At 37.8% G+C, this 18,501-nt stretch overlaps 6 protein-coding genes across 6 annotated transcripts; 5 read left to right on the top strand and 1 right to left on the bottom strand.

Annotated features, from left to right (window-relative positions):
• Positions 1–3,397: 3,397 nt before the first annotated feature.
• Positions 3,398–5,477, top strand: EV154DRAFT_17814 (uncharacterized protein). The gene is made up of 5 exons (XM_051594224.1): positions 3,398–3,601; positions 3,656–4,487; positions 4,542–4,707; positions 4,770–5,246; positions 5,305–5,477. Exons 1-5 carry the CDS (start codon positions 3,477–3,479, stop codon positions 5,385–5,387), a joined length of 1,683 nt encoding a protein of 560 aa, XP_051453798.1. The 5' UTR covers positions 3,398–3,476; the 3' UTR covers positions 5,388–5,477.
• A 396-nt stretch (positions 5,478–5,873) lies between these two features.
• EV154DRAFT_521279 (uncharacterized protein) lies at positions 5,874–7,202 on the top strand. Its single transcript, XM_051602896.1, has 2 exons — positions 5,874–6,187; positions 6,240–7,202. Exons 1-2 carry the CDS (start codon positions 6,026–6,028, stop codon positions 6,993–6,995), a joined length of 918 nt encoding a protein of 305 aa, XP_051453797.1. The 5' UTR covers positions 5,874–6,025; the 3' UTR covers positions 6,996–7,202.
• Positions 7,203–7,760: 558 nt separating this feature from the next.
• On the top strand, positions 7,761–9,111 carry EV154DRAFT_554668 (uncharacterized protein; the record flags this gene model as incomplete). Its single annotated transcript, XM_051605211.1, has 5 exons — positions 7,761–7,846; positions 7,921–8,033; positions 8,208–8,334; positions 8,363–8,726; positions 8,750–9,111. The coding sequence occupies 5 exons, from the start codon at positions 7,761–7,763 to the stop codon at positions 9,029–9,031; spliced, it is 972 nt and encodes a 323-aa protein (XP_051453796.1). The 3' UTR covers positions 9,032–9,111.
• A 1,028-nt stretch (positions 9,112–10,139) lies between these two features.
• EV154DRAFT_521269 (Gar1/Naf1 RNA binding region-domain-containing protein) lies at positions 10,140–11,725 on the top strand. Its single transcript, XM_051602895.1, has 3 exons — positions 10,140–10,265; positions 10,346–11,040; positions 11,108–11,725. Exons 1-3 carry the CDS (start codon positions 10,149–10,151, stop codon positions 11,670–11,672), a joined length of 1,377 nt encoding a protein of 458 aa, XP_051453795.1. The 5' UTR covers positions 10,140–10,148; the 3' UTR covers positions 11,673–11,725.
• On the bottom strand, positions 11,681–12,395 carry EV154DRAFT_521268 (uncharacterized protein). Its single transcript, XM_051602894.1, has 2 exons — positions 12,027–12,395; positions 11,681–11,953 (listed from the first exon to the last, which is right to left on the bottom strand). Exons 1-2 carry the CDS (start codon positions 12,336–12,338, stop codon positions 11,708–11,710), a joined length of 558 nt encoding a protein of 185 aa, XP_051453794.1. The 5' UTR covers positions 12,339–12,395; the 3' UTR covers positions 11,681–11,707.
• A 3,543-nt stretch (positions 12,396–15,938) lies between these two features.
• EV154DRAFT_521262 (phosphoenolpyruvate carboxykinase [ATP]) lies at positions 15,939–18,018 on the top strand. The gene is made up of 3 exons (XM_051602893.1): positions 15,939–16,194; positions 16,273–16,827; positions 16,910–18,018. The coding sequence occupies exons 1-3, from the start codon at positions 16,078–16,080 to the stop codon at positions 17,900–17,902; spliced, it is 1,665 nt and encodes a 554-aa protein (XP_051453793.1). The 5' UTR covers positions 15,939–16,077; the 3' UTR covers positions 17,903–18,018.
• The last annotated feature ends 483 nt before the right edge of the window (positions 18,019–18,501 follow it).

Raw genomic sequence — 18,501 nt, 5'->3', positions numbered from 1 at the left:
AAAAACGTGAAGAGTAATATATATATAAAAAAAAGCAGCAAATGCATACAGTGATGTGGATAAACCAGTAAAGCTTTACTATCAGTCATCCTATAATTCATCTTTAAAAGATAGTAATTCTTTAAGAAACCCTGAAGATGTAACACGTCTTATCAGTAGAGGTGATAAGATTACGGAACACAATCAAATTCATGGAATTTTAAAGAGATTTTATGCCGAGGAAGAATGCATCGTTTATGCCTGTAAGTCTATATCACACATAATACCATATTGAATCCTCATATTAACTTTTGTACATTAAAGCAATTTACTCTTCTGATGATCCTACCTCAATTGAAAACGGAAGCAAACATGATTGTTCAGGCTTTTACAAGATCCACCAATTCGAGCTTTATATTAAACGCGATATAGATGACCCAACCACTGCAGCTCCTGGATCTCGACTTCATTTTGATGTAGTTCTAAAGTTTGATAAAGATGAGTCCATATTCGAAGCTTTCGCTTGTTCAAAACTTGGACAGAAGATCCCCGAATTTCGATTTGAAGATGAGTTCTTGGTAGCAAATATCTACGGCGATGAGGATCGGATAATGATTGAATAATCACAATTGACAAGGACGGAATAGCACAACACTTCCGACCTATAAATAAATATCTGTATACGCCACTTTTTTTGTGTGTGCTTCCTGCATAAAACCTTTTGGTCAATTAAATATGACTAACGAGTATAAGATCTGCCTTTGACTAGATAGCAGATAGGTACACAATTATCTACCAATAGATAGTTGAAGGCAAATCCTTGTTCGTCATTTTAACAGGACGTGTTAGGTTTCGATACAACATTCTCATATACGCAAAAAAAGATCCAGACATATGTAACAGATGATACCGTCCTTGTGGGTCACGGTTTAGTAAATAATACGAAATGCACAAGATGCCCTACCCGATATCATTTATACAGCTGTAATTTACCATCATAAAAACGGACCACCTTATAAGACTTCATTGCGTGACTTGACCACACTTTACGTGAAACAAAATGCTACACAATCAATCTATTTCCTTAAAGTCCAAATCACGATTTGTAGTTTCAAACGAGGCGCGAAAAAGATTGAGGGATATCATGTATCCCTCACCAAATTTATATCAATCCAATAACTTTTGAAACAATTATTATATTACAAATCTTTAATTAAAAGAAGTTTACGTTTATGTTTCCTTTGTATACCTTTCAAAGAATGTAGAGCTTCTGCCCGTTAGTCAAGTATTGCTTAACTCGACATCGTGAATAAGACAATAACTTCAATCACATGTAAGATAATCCTTTATTTACTATATAAAGGACTTTGATATTTGTTTGATTTGGTATATTTATTTATAAATGATATGTGTTATATTGTTTAGACATTAAGAATAACTAGACACCAACGAATATTATGAATGATTCGTGGTATGTAGTAGAGATATTAACATAATGCGTACATAGACATCATCAAAACACCAAGTAACTTCAACACAGGCTTGAACTTTTCCCAACACGTAGCGTTTGCACTCACGTCGACACTCGTGCTGTATTCACTTCGACACTGGTTGAGACCCTGTCTAAAAATCGGGTGCGATGCACTTCCTTCAACACTAGAGTCTGGGCACTGACATGGACACTCGCTTCGACACAGGTTTAGGCACTGGCATGGTCGCACTCGCTCTGAACACTGCTTTGGGCACTGGCGTCTACCACTTGAAGGGTTTCTGCACTGGCGTCGATACTTGTGCTGTACTCGCACTAACACGGATGAAGGCCCCATGGAGGGCGCGGTCATTTTCAACACTCTCTTTAGATACTTACAGACACTCGCTTCGACACAGATTTAGAGCACTGGCATGGCAACTCGGTTTCGCATTGGCTTGCAACTTTGCTTTCAACACTGCTTTGGGCACTGGCGTCTACCACTGGAGGGGTATCTGCACTGGCGTCGATACTCGTGCTGTATTCGCTTCGACACTGGTTGAGACCCTGACTTAAAGTAGGGCGCGATGCACTTCCTTCAAAACTGGAGTGTGGGCACTGACATGGACACTCGCTTCGACACAGGTTTAGGCACTGGCATGGTTGCACTCGCTCTTAACACTGCTTTGGGCACTGGCGTCTACCACTTGAAGGGTTTCTGCACTGGCGTCGATACTTATGCTGTACTGGCTCTAACACGGATGAAGGCCCCATGGAGGGCGCAGTCGCTTTCAACACTCGTTTGGGTACTTACAGACACTCGCTTCGACACAGTTTTAGGCTTTTGGCATGGCACTCGCTAACACTGGCTCGCAACTGGCTTTCGATACTGCTTTCGGTACTGGCATTCGCAAACGGAAGGGTAATTAATGAAGCAAAGAAAAGAGAAGGATAAAAAAAAAAAAGACTACGCCCTCTTTTTCAACAAAAAAATATGTGACTGCTGTACTGCGCAACTGGTCGGAGGCCAAAATAATATAGGACGTATCTAGGTACTGTCTGGGTAAAGCCAATTGTTCTATAGTGGAACGCAAAGGGGTATCGAAAGAAGGTGTACATGGATACGGTGGGAGTGACGAAATATGATAAAATAGTGATTGGCTTAAGATCATGTCATTCTAATAGCCATGTTTAAGAAGCCACTACCTATTCTTTACCTGATTTAATCACCAAGATGTGTCATTATAAAAAAGCGGCGTCCTCCCTTTTGCGATGATCTTCTCTCCATAAGTTAATCAAATGATTAACCGAGAATCATTTCTTTAATTCTGTTTTTATCCATTATTTACATATCTTAAAACATCACAACGTTGGTTAGTCTACATTTGATTGTAAGTCTGAACCAATAAAATCAGAAAATAATGATGTTAAGAGTATTGTTAGGAGTATTCTTGAGAGAAAATGTCATTACCCGTCTTTTTGCAGCCTTAAAGTGACTACTTCACATTTTATAACCGAGCGAGCTTCGATCAATGCTCGATCTAAAGCTCGCTCGAATCCAAAAAAAAAAAAAAGTGGCGCGCAAGATCGAAAAGCGAACACTAAACACTGTATAATTATAACAAAATGAACCATAATGACAGGATTTACCCTTTATGTCAAAAATATTTATTTGCTAAACGTCAAACTGTAACTTCAAGCATAGAAAGGCAGGATTTTTGAAAAAAAAAAAAAAAAAAAAAAAAAAAAAAAAAAGAAAACTACATTATTCAGAAGCTTTTCAAGAATGTTCTACTCTTAATTCCACACGAAGGTTGCTTAAGTTAGTTTCATCAATGTCAAATGAGAAAAAAGGGTCCCTTTTTTTTTAAGGTTTCATAAAGTGGATCGCACAAACACGAACATGGTTTGGAATATTTTTTTTGCGCCCTTTCCTGTGTTAAGATATGGCGTTCAAGTATAGTGATTATGGCTACATCGTTAGCATAGGTAATAAATAAACAATATTCAACAGCAGTACGATTTATCTATGAATGCGACATGCATAGATTTCGGCACCACAACTTCAGGGTCGTGTTACGCTGTTACTGGCAGAATGTCTCCAAAAGAGTCGAGGGAAAGAATCTACCCAAGCATTATTCATGTTAATGATTGGTAAGTTGATAAAACAAAGTCCTTTAACCTTCATATAAATATTTAAACCTTTAGGCCAAAGCAAAACTATTTACAATCTAAAACACCATCTATCATTGTGTGTGATCGGAACTTCCATCTTTTACATTGGGGAATGAGTGCCTTTAACTTTATACAATCTGGTCAAGTAAAGGATGGCCATCGAGTCTTTGAAAAGTTTAAATCACAACTCCCTTCGTCCATTGCACAAAAAGGAGCTTTCCGTCGTACTGGAAATACTAGCCAGCTCGAACTCTTATGTCTAAGAGCTACAATTGATTATTTTAGGGAGCTTTTTGATCATACAGCTAGAGCTATGGAAAATGCAAATATGGTAAAGGGTTTAAAAGTTGACAAAGAAGATATTCGTTTTCTTATCACTGTCCCAACACAGTGGAATGACGTTCAAAAATCGCTTATGCGTTTGATCGCTATTGAAGCGGGGCTGATTTCCAAATACGATAATGTAAACCGTTTGAAAATCATCAGCGAGTCTTCAGCTGCACTCAACAATTGTCATCGAAAACTATTACCCAAAATTTTAAGTACTGAGGATACCGAAGGTGTGATTACGTTTGAGGGCGGGAAGTATATGATTTGTGATGCTGGTGGAGGAACGGTTAGCATTGCTATCTTTGAAGTGTTCAAGCAGAGAGGCCAAGATGGTGAGGACAGTCTTCGTAGATGTCAAATTACCTCAGGAATTCAAAAGAAATGTGGATCCGCGTATCTGGATCTAAAAATGAAGGAGGTCCTGTTGGATATCTGCTTTGGGGCAGACAAAAAATCTTGGGAGGATAACGAGTCAAAAATAAAAGAACTTGAGTCATTAATAACACCTCTAACAGACCAATTTCTCATGAATAAGGTGATTACAAAAAAAGAAAGAAAAAAATCCGCTTTTGACAATCCCAAATTGTAGACATATTTTGGATCAGCGAGCAGAGACTTTATTCCTGATTGCTGTCGTGAATTTTTAAAAAACTATGATCCTGAAGCAAGCGACGATGATGAGCTATATTGCGGTGTTTGTGACTTTGCTAATGGGAATGACGCACAGTATATCGGTCTTGACAATTTTGGCGGTGGTAACTTTGACAATTCGAAAGTTTTGTATGCGTCTTTATCCTTGTTCTGATTATGCCTTTAGATACGGTTTTTATAATTGAACTAGGTCGAATATTAAAAAAACTGAGGTTGCAAAAAGGCCCTGGTGATAAAATAATTACGGAAGAAGGTGTAACAGTCGAACGTGATAAGTATCATTTTGAAATTCGACTTTCTTACAAATTCATGCGAGAAAAGGTTTTTGATGAAGTTGTCGATAATACAATTGACTTTTTGAAGAGGCAAATAAAGAAAGCTAATGGAAATATTACGCATACCAATCTAGTAGGAGGCTTTGGCGGATCACCATACTTGCGCAAACGTATTCTAAACGAGCTTCCTTTCGGGCACCCATTACACATCGGGAGTTTAATTACGGATGATCGAGGTGATACAGCAGCAATGCGGGGTGCCTTGATTTATGGTATTGATAGCAGTAGACATGAGACCCAAACTGATATTGTACTTTATAAATACGAAAATGCTGCCACATCGAAATACAATGCTCTTGTTTGTTTAGGTAACAAATAATATCGGCGTGATTTTACGAGTGACTTACATTGTTGTTCTATTTGTAGATATCGGATACGACGGGATCGCGTGTTCCTATAGAGATTTGAGAAATAGAGACGATAACATGACAGATATTGAAGATTGGTAATTAATTGGAGTATAACTTATGGGGCATATTTAACGTGTGCAAATAGGCCTGGTTTAGATCGGCATAACCCTACTATCCCTACAGCAAAAGAAACATTGGATGGGAAAACTTTTTGGGGAGCCCAAGTTAAAGAGACTGGTGTCCGTGAGCCAGGGTCGTTTGTTACGTTAAGTAAGCTTATGTCTGCTATGAAAGGGAACTTCAAAGCATATCTAGTTGACTTACTCAAACACGTGATGGAGCATGTGCACAACTCAATTATGAAGACAAATCCGGAACATTCAAATAAAGACAAGTACAGATATGTTATCACTATGGAAAATTGTTATCAATTCTTTCGCAACAAGTCCGAAATGCGTGAAATTGCTCAACTTGCCGGCATCATTAAAAAAGGTGATTCCTCTAAACGACTATTGCTGATTCGCCGTGAGGATGCAGCAGCTATATATTTTGAAAAGAACAAATTCCCTGGAAAAAAGGCGCAAGGTAACTGTTTTCTTCAAATAAGTCTTTATCACGATACCTGTCATTTGTCATTACACGTATCAACCCAGATTGCCGGTAATGACACACCAAAAGACAGCGATGCTAATCGATCTGGGGAAGGGACTTCAGATAGGTTTAGAAATGTCCGGAGCATGAGATCCGCTACATTTGGGTTTGATTTTGTTGCTAGACTTGTTACAAATCTGAGCTTGTTTATATCTAATACTGTATGTTGTAAAGATCAGAAAACCCATGATACGACTGACCCAGCTTATATTTTGGAGCTTAGACGCAACTTTCTCGAATATCTAAAAGTCTGTAATTACATGAGCGCCAATATTATATCGGTTATTGACGTTACTATAGAACAAACTAGATCATGACAGTAATGAAGCACAAACTATCTCGGTGACTCAATCGCCAGGCTGCCAAGTATCTATTACAAAATACGAATTTTTGGAATATGTTTTTTGGCCTGCTATACGAGATTTGACTTCAGCAATTAAGTGTAACGGAATGCAACGTAATATGTTTCGTCTTTATGACATCGATAATATCTTTTTATCCGGCTTTTCAGTAGAGGCAAAGAAAGAAACGAGTGATTTTCTTGAAAGGATTGTTATAAAAACATTGTCCGAGGCTCTGAGTATCCCAAGAAGCCGTATATGTTTGTCTGATGCCAGCGGTAAAGAAGCCTTATTAGGTGCAGCGTACTATGGTAACTACCCCGAGACCTTTACAGAGCGGGTTTCTAGAAGGTCTTATGCTATTCAGGTTTGTGGTTACAAACGTCAAAAGTTTGAAATTGACATAGAGAAGAACATATCGGAAATGAAGCTAAAGGGAGGGAAAAACGTGAAGAATGATATATACAATGAAGAAGCAGCAAATGCATACAGTGATTTGGATAAACCAGTAAAGCTTTACTATCAGTCATCCTATAATTCATCTTCAAAAGATAGTAATTCTTTAAGAAACCCTGAAGATGTAACACGTCTTATCAGTAGAGGTGATAAGATTACGGAACACAATCAAATGCATGGAATTGTGAAGAGATTTTATGCCGAGGAAGAATGTATCGTCTATGCCAGTAAGTCTATATCACACATAATACTATATTGAATCCTCATATAACTTTTGTACATTAAAGCAATTTACTCTTCTGATGATCCTACCTCAATTGAAAACGGAAGCAAACATGATTGTTCAGGCTTTTACAAGATCCACCAATTCGAGCTTTATATTAAACGCGATATAGATGACCCAATCACTGCAGCTCCTGGATCTCGACTTCATTTTGATGTAGTTCTAAAGTTTGATAAAGATGAGTCCATATTCGAAGCTTTCGCTTGTTCAAAACTTGGACAGAAGATCCCCGAATTTCGATTTGAAGATCAGTTCTTGGTAGCAAATATCTACGGCGATGAGGATCGGATAATGATTGAATAATCACAATTGACAAGGACGGAATAGCACAACACTTCCAACCTATAAATAAATATCTGTATACGCCACTTTTTATTTTTGTGTTTCCTGCATAAAACCTTTTGGTCAATTAAATATGATTAACGAGTATAAGATCTGCCTTTGACTAAATAGCAGAAGGTACTCACAGTTATCTACCAATAGATAGTTGAAGGCAAATCCTTGTCCGTCATTTTAACAGGACGTGTTAGGTTTCGATACAACATTCTCATATACGCAAAAAAAGATCCAGACATATGTAACAGATGATACCGTCCTTGTGGGTCACGGTTTAGTAAATAATACGGAATGCACAAGATGCCCTACCCCATATCATTTATACAGCTGTAATTTACCATCATAAAAACGGACCACCTTATAAGACTTCATTGCGTGACTTGACCACACTTTACGTGAAACAAAATGCTACACAACCAATCTATTTCCTTAAAGTCCAAATCACGATTTGTAGTTTCAAACGAGGCGCGAAAAAGATTGAGGGATATCATGTATCCCTCACCAAATTTATATCAATCCAATAACTTTTGAAACAATTATTATATTACAAATCTTTAATTAAAAGAAGTTCACGTTTATGTTTCCTTTGTATACCTTTCAAAGAATGTAGAGCTTCCGCCCGTTACTCAAGCATTGCCCAACTCGACATCGTGAATAAGACAATAACTCCAATCACATGTAAGATAATCCTTTATTTACTATATAAATGACTTTGATATTTGTTTGATTTGGTATCTTTATTTATAAATGATATGTGTTATATTGTTTAGACATTAAGAATAAGTAGACACCAACGAATATTATGAATGATTCGTGGTATGTAGTAGAGATATTAACACAATGCGTACATAGACATCATCAAAACACCAAGTAACTTCAACACAGGCTTGAACTTTTCCCAACACGTAGCGTTTGCGCTCACGTCGACACTCGTGCTGTATTCACTTCGACACTGGTTGAGACCCTGTCTTAAAATCGGGTGCGATGCACTTCCTTCAACACTGGAGTCTGGGCACTGACATGGACACTTGCTTCGACACAGGTTTAGGCACTGGCATGGTTGCACTCGCTCTTAACGCTGCTTTGGGCACTGGCGTCTACCACTTAAAGGGTTTCTGCACTGGCGTCGATACTTGTGCTGTACTCGCACTAACACGGATGAAGGTCCCATGGAGGGCGCAGTCATTTTCAACACTCTCTTTAGATACTTACAGACACTCGCTTCGACACAGATTTAGAGCACTGGCATGGCAACTCGGTTTCGCATTGGCTTGCAACTTTGCTTTCAACACTGCTTTGGGCACTGGCGTCTACCACTGGAGGGGTATCTGCACTGGCGTCGATACTCGTGCTGTATTCGCTTCGACACTGGTTGAGACCCTGACTTAAAGTAGGGCGCGATGCACTTCCTTCAACACTGGAGTGTGGGCACTGACATGGACACTCGCTTCGACACAGGTTTAGGCACTGGCATGGTTGCACTCGCTCTTAACACTGCTTTGGGCACTGGCGTCTACCACTTGAAGGGTTTCTGCACTGGCGTCGATACTTATGCTGTACTGGCTCTAACACGGATGAAGGCCCCATGGAGGGCGCAGTCGCTTTCAACACTCGTTTGGGTACTTACAGACACTCGCTTCGACACAGGTTTAGGCTTTTGGCATGGCACTCGCTAACACTGGCTCGCAACTGGCTTTCGATACTGCTTTCGGTACTGGCATTCGCAAACGGAAGGGTAATTAATTAATGAAGCAAAGAAAAGAGAAGAATTAAAAAAAAAGACTACGCCCTCTATTTTCAACTAAAAAATATGTGACTGCTGTACTGCGCAACTGGCCGGAGGCCAAAATAATATAGGGCGTGTCTAGGCACTGTCTGGGTAAACCCAATTGTTCTGTAGTGGAACGCAAAGGGGTATCGAAAGAAGGTGTACATGGATACGGTGGGAGTGACGAAATATGTTAAAATAGTGATTGGCTTAAGATCATGTCATTCTAATAGCCATGTTTAAGAAGCCACTACCAATTCCTTACCTGATTTAATCACCAAGATGTGTCATTATAAAAAAGCGGCGTCCTCCCTTTTGCGATGATCTTCTCTCCATAAGTTAATCAAATGATTAACCGAGAATCATTTCTTTAATTCTTTTTTTATCTATAATTTACATATCTTAAAACATCACAACGTTGGTTAGTCTACATTTGATTGTAAGTCTGAACCAATAAAATCAGAAAATAATGATGCTAAGAGTGTTGTTAAGAGAAAATGTCATTACCCGTCTTTTTGCAGCCTTAAAGTGACTACTTCACATTTTATAACCGAGCGAGCTTCGATCAATGCTCGCTCGAATCCAAAAAAAAGTGGCTCGCAAGATCGAAAATTTCGAACACTATTGACCAACAAAAGATTACCATCATCTTTGCAAATAAAATATGGGAAGACAGTCTTATGATAAGCTGAAGCCGGAATGCTTATTTACTGATTTTAAACAATTGACATCCGGCTATCTCAACAAGTGAATAAACTCTTGTTAAGAAAACACAATATGGATTACTCCTTTCCGAGTCATTTACAACGAGAAAAAAAAATAAACATGTTGCCCCCCCCCCCTGAAGGCTAGATAAGTAGTAGCTGTCATCGCTCCTTTGGCAACACAAAAACTTAAATGCATGAAAAGCGTAGAATAAAATAGTGACTTGTTTTACCTTTGTGGCATGCTAAAAAAGTAATTGTTTGTACAAAAGTTTTTTTTTTTTTTTTTTTTTGCTTTTAGTTTTTTTTATAAAAAAAAGCATGAGTATTCCTAACGATCTCGAGTTTGCAAGCACTTTTGCTCAGCAAGATATACCCGTTCCTGCTCAGGTAGTAGCTGAAGTGAAAAAAGAAAAAGTGTCCAACAATGAGCCAGAGGTAGACTCCAGAAAAAAAAAAAACGTTTGCCATGATATTTCCTCAACTAACCATTTAAATAAAAAAAAAAAAAAAAAAAGCCAATGCAAGTAGATTCAGACGCCCTTGATGCAGCGCTTTCTGGAAAAGCTGTCAAGGAAGAAGGGTACGAGAGTAGTGACTTGGAATTATCTTCGGATGAAGAAAGTAGTGATAGCTCTGAAGAGGAAGAGGACGACGACGACGAAGAAGACACAAAGGGGGATAAAACCGAATTATTAGACGACGACGATGAAGTATTCCCTGACGGCATTGTCAAGACTGCACATGAAATTGTAGATATTGTTGTAGAAAAACCCACGTTTGAATTAACACCACAAACTGAAATTATTTTGGCCGGCACTATTTTTCAAATGATTGATAATGTCATTGTGATTCATTGTAGACCGGGAAGTGAATACAGTACTTTGGATCAAGGATCACTTTTAGTGTACGAAAATAGAGAATTGATGGGTGAAGTGTTCGAAACATTCGGTCCCGTTGCTAGACCTTATTACTCTGTCCGCTTTAACGATGCAAAGGAAATTAATGAAGAATTCGGTAAAATTGGTGCTTCCGTTTATTATGTTCCAACCTACCAAAAGACCCAGATTGTCGAAACAGAAGCATTGAGGAAAATCAAGGGTACGGATGCCAGTAATGTATATGATGAGGAAGTCGGTGAGGAAGAGATGGAATTTTCTGATGATGAAAAGGAAATGCAGTTTAAAAAGAAGAGAAACAGAGAAAAGAAAATGTAATAGAGTTAACCTATTTAAACAGTATAAAAATTATATAGTATGCTGATGTATTCTTCATTTTAGGAGAAAGAATGGTGGTATTGAGCCAGTTGATATGGGCAGACCCATGAAATTCCAACGTCGTCAACCTAGACCACCAAGAGATTTACCCTCAGACTTTGATTCCGCCTTAGCAGCTTATGAAGGATCCCAGTTACCACCTCGTCAGCAACAAAGTTATGCTGACTTGGAAGAATACACCGCTCCAGTGGAAACACGTACGCAAGTACAATATCAAGCCCGTGTGCCACAACAACAAGCTCCTATGCCACAACAACAAGCTCCTATGCCACAACAACAAGCTCCCATGCCACAACAACAAGCATCACAGAGTAGTTATCAAAGCCCTGCCGACTTGGTATCTGCTTTATTCAAATCCTATAACGGTCAATTGCCTACACAATTACCTACATCTCAAGCACCTGCACCCCAACCATCTCAACCCACACAACCTGCACAACCCATTCCATCAGCACAACCCGTTCCATCAGCTCAACCAGCTCAACAGCATAAAGTCACGCCACTCAAAGCAGCAGTAAGATCCTTATTTGCTGCACCTCCACCACCCATTGATGATTCCAAGCATTAAAAAATAAATAAATAAATAAATGTCTATAGTCCTTTTTATTTCTTGAAAGCTCCCTTTAATTTACTAAACATGCCTCTCTTTCTACCACGTTCTTCTTCTTCTACCACTGGCTTTTTTTCATTGATGATATCTTCTTGAACAGGTGTATTCGATAAAGCTGCAAAGCTCGATTGTAATTCTTGAATTGTATTCATGTCTAATTGAATACCAGCTGTTTGCATGTCAAGGGCTAATTTCTGAACCTTTTCCTTCACTTCGGGATCATTCATGACCTTCATAATCTATTGAACAAACGTCAATCGTCCCACCCTCCTTCCTCCTATCATTTTTTTGTGTTGTAGCGTTTTTTCATACCTGTACGAAACTGGGTCTTTGTCCAGATACATCGACACCCTTTGATTGCAATAAGCCGGTAAAATCAATCAATTGTTCCATAATGTGAGGATGTTGTTGAATTTTCTCAATGAGTGGGTGTGTCACTGGTTTTTGATCGTTCCAGTCATGAGAAGACGCAGACCATTGAACTGAACTATGAAAAGAGTTGATGGGAACAAAGTTGCTGCGGTATAAAATCGAAGGCGTAGCTGCGATTGGACGTAAATGTGTATTTTTAAAGAGCTTGCGCGTAGCGGGGCGACTAGCTAAAGTTATCAATCGGTAGAGCATAGTGTGATAGACCTAGAGGGAAACAAGGGTGATAATGTTTTTTTTTTTTTTTTGGTGGGTGGGCAGGTTTTTACGGTTCTACAATTAAAAAAAATAGTCACGGCGGGTGATGCATTCTTCCTGTGCCCAATTTTTTTTATATTAGCGGATGTACTGAAGCATGACAATAATAGTGTTTAGAGAACAGTGGGATAAATTAGGCTTTTTCGTAGTAATTGACTCTTTTTTTTTTTTAGTTTTAGATAGGAAGGGAATAAAAGTACAACATGGATAAGCATTTTTTTACGACTACGCACACCCTGACTGTCCCTAAGAGACTCGTTTTTCTCAGTTATTCTTTGTTCTTTTCTCATTTATTTGTTATGTTTTCTCATTTATTTGTACTTTTTTTCTCGATTTCTTGAAATAAACCACCAGTCTTGAACATTACATCTTCCTTTTTGGATGTGCGACTGCTTAATTTTGCATAAAATCTTTCGTGTTGCGCGTTTGAGTATGGTTGCTTTTAATGATAAGAAAAGACTCACTTTAATATTAGTTTACCAGTAATGATATGGGCATATCCATCCAAAAGTTGCGTGAGATGTCCATAAACCTAGCCGCTAAGAAAAAAGCAGAAGGGGAAATGATTGCCCATGTAGTGGTCGTATTGTAAGCAATGAATATTTGAAAAAATGTATATATAGTCATTCTAATATAAAGAATTCAGCCAAAATTATAAATATATATAGCTATGGTGAACGTGTGTTGTCAAAATCAGAATCAACATTTAGAAGCTATCTATTTGATGAATGCATAAAAAAAAAATCCGAACAGATATATACACGATAACGGACGAAGCGTAATTTCTCTCCCAGGCGAAATCGAACTAGATGCAATGTTCCCTTCAACTTAAAGAACAAGTAGGTTTAAATGCATATGCGAAGTTTACCGTCAAAAAAAGTATAAATTGATGGCATTTGCAAAGATTACTGTCAAAAAGTGTAGAAATTAACCGACACTAGATATGTACAAATACAAGGCGGATGGAGTAATTTGTGTTTAACAATATCACGACCTTGAAATACTCTTGACTGAAGTTTTAAAGAAAGCTGAATAATCAGCTTCGATCACTATAAACGTCGATTGACATGCCATAGCATCTAAATTCTATAGGATGATCTATTTCTGGTTTCTATAAGATCTGCTTCACTGTCATTACAATCTATTACTGGAACGCAGATATATAACTACCAAGTTTTAGTTTGCTTGGGGGGTTTTTTTTGCATATGTTTCTATTTTGAGTAAAGGCCCAAACAGTATAAATGATGAAACACTTAGTTAAATCATTCTGACATAAGCTCTTGTTTATCAGCCTATAAATAAAGCTGATTCACACACTTTATTCTTCCTCTTTTCTTTTCCCTTAACACGCTTCTTCTATCGTATGAAAGTAACCGATAAGGTACTTTCGAATTACTTGCAATCGAACTATTATTTATGCTAATTTTTTTTTTTTTTTTAGAAGAAGCCTGTCAAGACATTGGAACATGTCGATTCAAGCACCGCGGGGTTTTATCTAATGATAAAAAGAACAACGTCTGTTGATGTGCCAGTCAAGTTTATTGCCAAGGATATCGAGCTAACCCCATTGATAGAATTCCACAAGACGGTAGCCGTCAGTGGTTTTGGAGCCATATATCTTACAAAGTGAATCAGACATAATCCCTTCTATATAACGCTTTTCAATAGGTCGCTTGTAAGAATATCATTGACACCATCACAAAGCTTAAGAAGGGAGCGTATAGTAAAGATAAGATCAAACGACGAAAACGAGCTAAAAAGATACCAGCCTCCTATACCAATTGGATATCTGTACGCAGATTTTAATCTTGGAGTAAATAGGCACATGATGGATACATCAAGCACTTTAGCTAAATGATGTATCATTCAATGATAAAATTACCCAACCATTGTGATCTAATGCCATACTTGACACTATTTAAGAAAAAAAAAAAGCTTGGCGGATCGGTCTGAAATGAAACAAAAATGATCTCGCTTGACACTTAAATGTCCAGGTATTGGCATTATAGTATGAGCAGCTTAAACAAATGACTTTAAACAGTGGGGGAAATACCATTATATATATATACTGACCGTGAAAAACTCTAGTTTTTTTTGTTGTTGTTGATATTTCACATTTTGAGAAGACAGGGTCACAATGTCATCCCTTTAATAGACTCTTTTTACCTATCAAGGCACATGTTTTGTAAGGCCCTATTTTTTTTTTAAACATGATTTGATTTTCATACTATATAAAAAAAAAGTACTTTCTGTACAACGAAGACAGGGTATTTCTGGAAAGCGTAATTATATTTTAATTAAAAAAAGTCGCACGATGTTCATACATTTGCCCGGTGTAAAAATGATAAAAGCTGGAATTCATGATTATAGACCCCGCGCAAATAAATGCTTGGGACAAACCCGTTTTAAAAAGGATCTGTATTCTGAAAAAAAAAAAAAAAAAAAAAAAAAAGATTTCTATATGCTAGATATGAATCACTTAAAAGCATCATCTATAGGTAATGTGAATATATATTACGGGCCATGTTATTTTGACAGGAATTTTTTTTTAAAAAGAAAAAACCATTATTCTAAAAATTTAGTATTCCGATAGTTTTTTTTTTTCTTCTTCTTCACATGGGACATGACGTCAATGCGAGAATAGTAAACTTTACTCATTTTGAATAAATAAATAATAAGAAACAAATGAGGGGCTCTAGAGACAAAAGTGTCCCCGTACCTCCTCAAGAGCCCTTGTCCTGTTCTATATAGATAGCAGTTGAGTGGACGCTACCCTGACATAGTTCCCGACTCTTTTATACTGTTTAAACTTTTATAAGATCTTTTTTTGAGAATCAGATAATTCTTGGGAGCGTGCCTTGAAAAAAAAAAATTTACTTTTTAAAAAAACAATAAGCAAATACATCACAGCTCTATTTTGACTTGGCATCCACCCTACTACAGTCTTTTTTTTTTTCTAAACTGAAAGGGGGGGATGGTAATTCTGTAACTGATAAATATAAAGAAAAGAGGGACCCCATTGTAATAAATGTTACGGGCGACCCCACACCTTGAAAGAGAGAGAGAGAGAGAGATAGTTTAGGGACGTCGTAGTTTCAAGTTAATTCCCACGGACCTCTTGAAACCTCCCCTCCCAAATGACTTTTGATTGGATCATACTTAAAATGTGGGGAAAAAGCGGTCCTAGCTGAAAAGCTGGGTAAGTTTAAATGAAACCCAACCTATGGCATACTTTTTTTTATTTTTTGCTTATAAAAAGAAGAGGTTGGTTTGCCTTACACACACATTTTTTTTTTTGTAGGTATACAAGATGATGATATCCTAAAATGTAAAATAAGATAGAAACTCGATCCAAAGGGGTTTAAGGAAAAGAGCATGATTTTTAGGAGCAACTCGGATTACCATTAGTTCCGTCCTATCCCGCTCTTTTTTTTTTTTTTTTTTTTTTTTTACTGCACATGTTACGGGGATTCAAATCGAGACAATACTACCAAGAACAGGTTCAAATTTGGATGTCCTCTACCCAAAACCCAAAAAGTCCGTTCCTTCCGAGGGGTTGCACCCAAATTTAAAAAACCTATATAAACTAGCTTTAGATCTCTTTAATTTTCTTTGCATTATATTTTTCCCCGTTCCCTCCTAAATATATATACATTTTTTTTTTTAATTCATTACCATGGTTGCTTCAAGACCCGGATCTCCTTATACTGGCGGTAGACCTCAATCTGCCAATTCTGTTCTTACCAAGGCTGAAGAAGAACTCTATGAATTTGCTGGTATTGACTATGATAAGGTAAAAACACACACACACACAGCTTATTTTGTATATGCAAGGTAAACTAAACTTTTTTTTTTTTTAATAAAAAAAAAGGTCACTATTATGCGTAATCCTTCTGTCGCTGTTCTTTACGAACAAGCCTTGACCTATGAACAAGGTACTGTCATTTCTTCTGCTGGTGCACTTTGTGCCTACTCTGGTAAGAAGACAGGTCGTTCCCCCAAGGACAAACGTATTGTAGAAGAACCTTCCTCTGTCAAGGATGTATGGTGGGGACCTGTCAACACGCCTATCAGTGAACGTGTCTTTTTGATTAACCGTGAACGTGCCATTGATTACTTGAATACCCGTCCTCGACTCTTTGTGTTTGATGGTTATGCCGGTTGGGATCCCAAGTATCGTATCAAGGTCCGTATCGTGGCTTCTCGTGCCTATCATCTCTTATTTATGCGTAACATGTTGATCCGTCCCACCGATGAAGAACTCGATAATTTTGGCACACCCGATTTCACCATTTTCAATGCAGGTGAATTCCCTGCCAATCGTTACACCACAGGTATGACCTCCACTACTTCTGTTTCCATCAATTTCAAGCGTAGTGAGATGGTCATTCTTGGTTCTGAATATGCTGGTGAAATGAAGAAGGGTGTAAGTTTTTATATGAGAAAGGAAACAAAAACAAAAAAAAAAAGGGATGGTTTCTGATTTTTTTTTTTTTTTTTTTCAATAGATCTTTACTGTCATGCATTATCTTATGCCCAAGGCTGGTGTCTTATCTCTTCATTCTTCTGCTAATGAAGGTCCCAAGGGTGATGTCTCTCTCTTCTTTGGTCTTTCTGGTACTGGTAAGACCACTCTTTCTGCTGATCCCAAGCGTATGTTGATTGGTGATGATGAACATTGTTGGTCTGACGATGGTGTATTTAACATTGAAGGTGGTTGCTATGCCAAATGTATTGATTTATCTGGCGAAAAGGAACCCGATATTTTCAACGCCATTCGATTTGGTGCGATTCTTGAGAACGTTGTTCTTGATGAAGAGACCCGTGATGTAGATTACTCTGATGATTTCTTGACCGAGAATACACGTTGTGCCTACCCTATCTATCATATTCCCAATGCCAAGATCCCTTGTATGGGTAGTCACCCCAAGAACATTATCTTGTTGACGTGTGATGCCTTTGGTGTGTTACCTCCTGTCTCCAAACTGACTGCTGAACAAGCCATGTACCATTTCATCTCTGGTTATACCACCAAGGTCCCCGGTACGGAAGACGGTATTGTTGAACCTCAAGCCACTTTCTCTGCTTGTTTCGGTGCACCTTTCCTTGTACTTCATCCTCAACGTTATGCTACCATGTTGGCAGATAAGATGTCCAAACATAAGGCTGATGCATGGTTGATTAACACGGGTTGGATTGGTGGATCTGCTGCTACCTCCAAGCGTTGTCCCTTGAAATATACCCGTGCCATTTTGGATGCGATCCATAACGGTGAATTGGCTAAAGCAGAATTTGGTAAGCTTGATATCTTTAACTTGAGCATTCCCAAGGCTGTTACGGGTGTACCCTCGGAACTTTTGAACCCCAAGACTGCTTGGAATGGTACTGCAGCTCAATTCGATGCCTCGCTTCGTAATGTTGGTAAAATGTTTGTTGATAACTTTAAGACTTATGAAGATAAGAGTGCTCCTCAAACTTTGGCTGCTGGTCCCAAGCTCTAAATGAAAGACAGAAAGAGAGCTCCATACCCTTACCCATTTTTTTTTTTTTTTTTTTAAAAGATTATATTTTTATTTTGTCTCTTATGTACATAAAAAAACTCTATTAAAATAAAATATATTATATTAAAAAAAAAAAAAAAAAAAATAGAGTAGTTCATTTTTAAATGTAAAGTCGGAATTTTTTAAGAGAGAGAGAACAATAGGGTTTTTTTTAGTAAATGTGAAACCAAAAGGCAGAGGTATTAAAAATAACCTTTTTTATACGGACACAAAAAAGGGGGGGGGGAAAGTATTGACACTAGGGAAACGCATGAAAAAATAATTTATATTTTTTTAAAACGCCACTTAGGGGTATTTTTTATATTACCGCGATTTTAATTTTATAAATCGATGAATCATGACAAGTTTCTATCAAATTCTGAAGCACAATGCACAGTGATTTACAAAAAGGTAAAACCCCCCCTTTAGTGTGAATTACCAATTCAACTAAAACGTTTGAAACAATCAGGGGAGGTTGGGATGAGTCATACACCCAAGAAAAAAAAAAGGTCTGCACTGTCTTGTTGCTATGAGTAAATACATGTTTTGATCTGCAAAAA

Source organism: Mucor mucedo, assembly GCF_025094135.1.
Source record: "Mucor mucedo strain NRRL 3635 chromosome Unknown EV154scaffold_108, whole genome shotgun sequence".
Taxonomy (NCBI): domain Eukaryota; kingdom Fungi; phylum Mucoromycota; class Mucoromycetes; order Mucorales; family Mucoraceae; genus Mucor; species Mucor mucedo.
Note: the sequence above shows the minus strand (reverse complement) of the source record. Positions and strands in the feature narration are given on the sequence as shown.

What these genes read in the sequence shown, in the direction of transcription:
- EV154DRAFT_521268 (XM_051602894.1), bottom strand. Translation starts at nt 12,338, where the DNA reads ATGCTCTACCGATTGATAACTTTAGCTAGTCGCCCCGCTACGCGCAAG. An exon ending in AAAGACCCAGTTTCGTACAG is followed by an intron (nt 11,954 to 12,026) that starts GTATGAAAAAAC and finishes TTTGTTCAATAG; the next exon opens with ATTATGAAGGTCATGAATGA.
- EV154DRAFT_521279 (XM_051602896.1), top strand. Translation starts at nt 6,026, where the DNA reads ATGAGATCCGCTACATTTGGGTTTGATTTTGTTGCTAGACTTGTTACA. An exon ending in ACTTTCTCGAATATCTAAAA is followed by an intron (nt 6,188 to 6,239) that starts GTCTGTAATTAC and finishes ACGTTACTATAG; the next exon opens with AACAAACTAGATCATGACAG.
- EV154DRAFT_521262 (XM_051602893.1), top strand. Translation starts at nt 16,078, where the DNA reads ATGGTTGCTTCAAGACCCGGATCTCCTTATACTGGCGGTAGACCTCAA. An exon ending in CTGGTATTGACTATGATAAG is followed by an intron (nt 16,195 to 16,272) that starts GTAAAAACACAC and finishes ATAAAAAAAAAG; the next exon opens with GTCACTATTATGCGTAATCC. An exon ending in CTGGTGAAATGAAGAAGGGT is followed by an intron (nt 16,828 to 16,909) that starts GTAAGTTTTTAT and finishes TTTTTTCAATAG; the next exon opens with ATCTTTACTGTCATGCATTA.
- EV154DRAFT_17814 (XM_051594224.1), top strand. Translation starts at nt 3,477, where the DNA reads ATGAATGCGACATGCATAGATTTCGGCACCACAACTTCAGGGTCGTGT. An exon ending in ACCAATTTCTCATGAATAAG is followed by an intron (nt 4,488 to 4,541) that starts GTGATTACAAAA and finishes CCCAAATTGTAG; the next exon opens with ACATATTTTGGATCAGCGAG. An exon ending in TCTTGACAATTTTGGCGGTG is followed by an intron (nt 4,708 to 4,769) that starts GTAACTTTGACA and finishes TTATGCCTTTAG; the next exon opens with ATACGGTTTTTATAATTGAA.
- EV154DRAFT_521269 (XM_051602895.1), top strand. Translation starts at nt 10,149, where the DNA reads ATGAGTATTCCTAACGATCTCGAGTTTGCAAGCACTTTTGCTCAGCAA. An exon ending in TGTCCAACAATGAGCCAGAG is followed by an intron (nt 10,266 to 10,345) that starts GTAGACTCCAGA and finishes AAAAAAAAAAAG; the next exon opens with CCAATGCAAGTAGATTCAGA. An exon ending in AGAAACAGAGAAAAGAAAAT is followed by an intron (nt 11,041 to 11,107) that starts GTAATAGAGTTA and finishes TCTTCATTTTAG; the next exon opens with GAGAAAGAATGGTGGTATTG.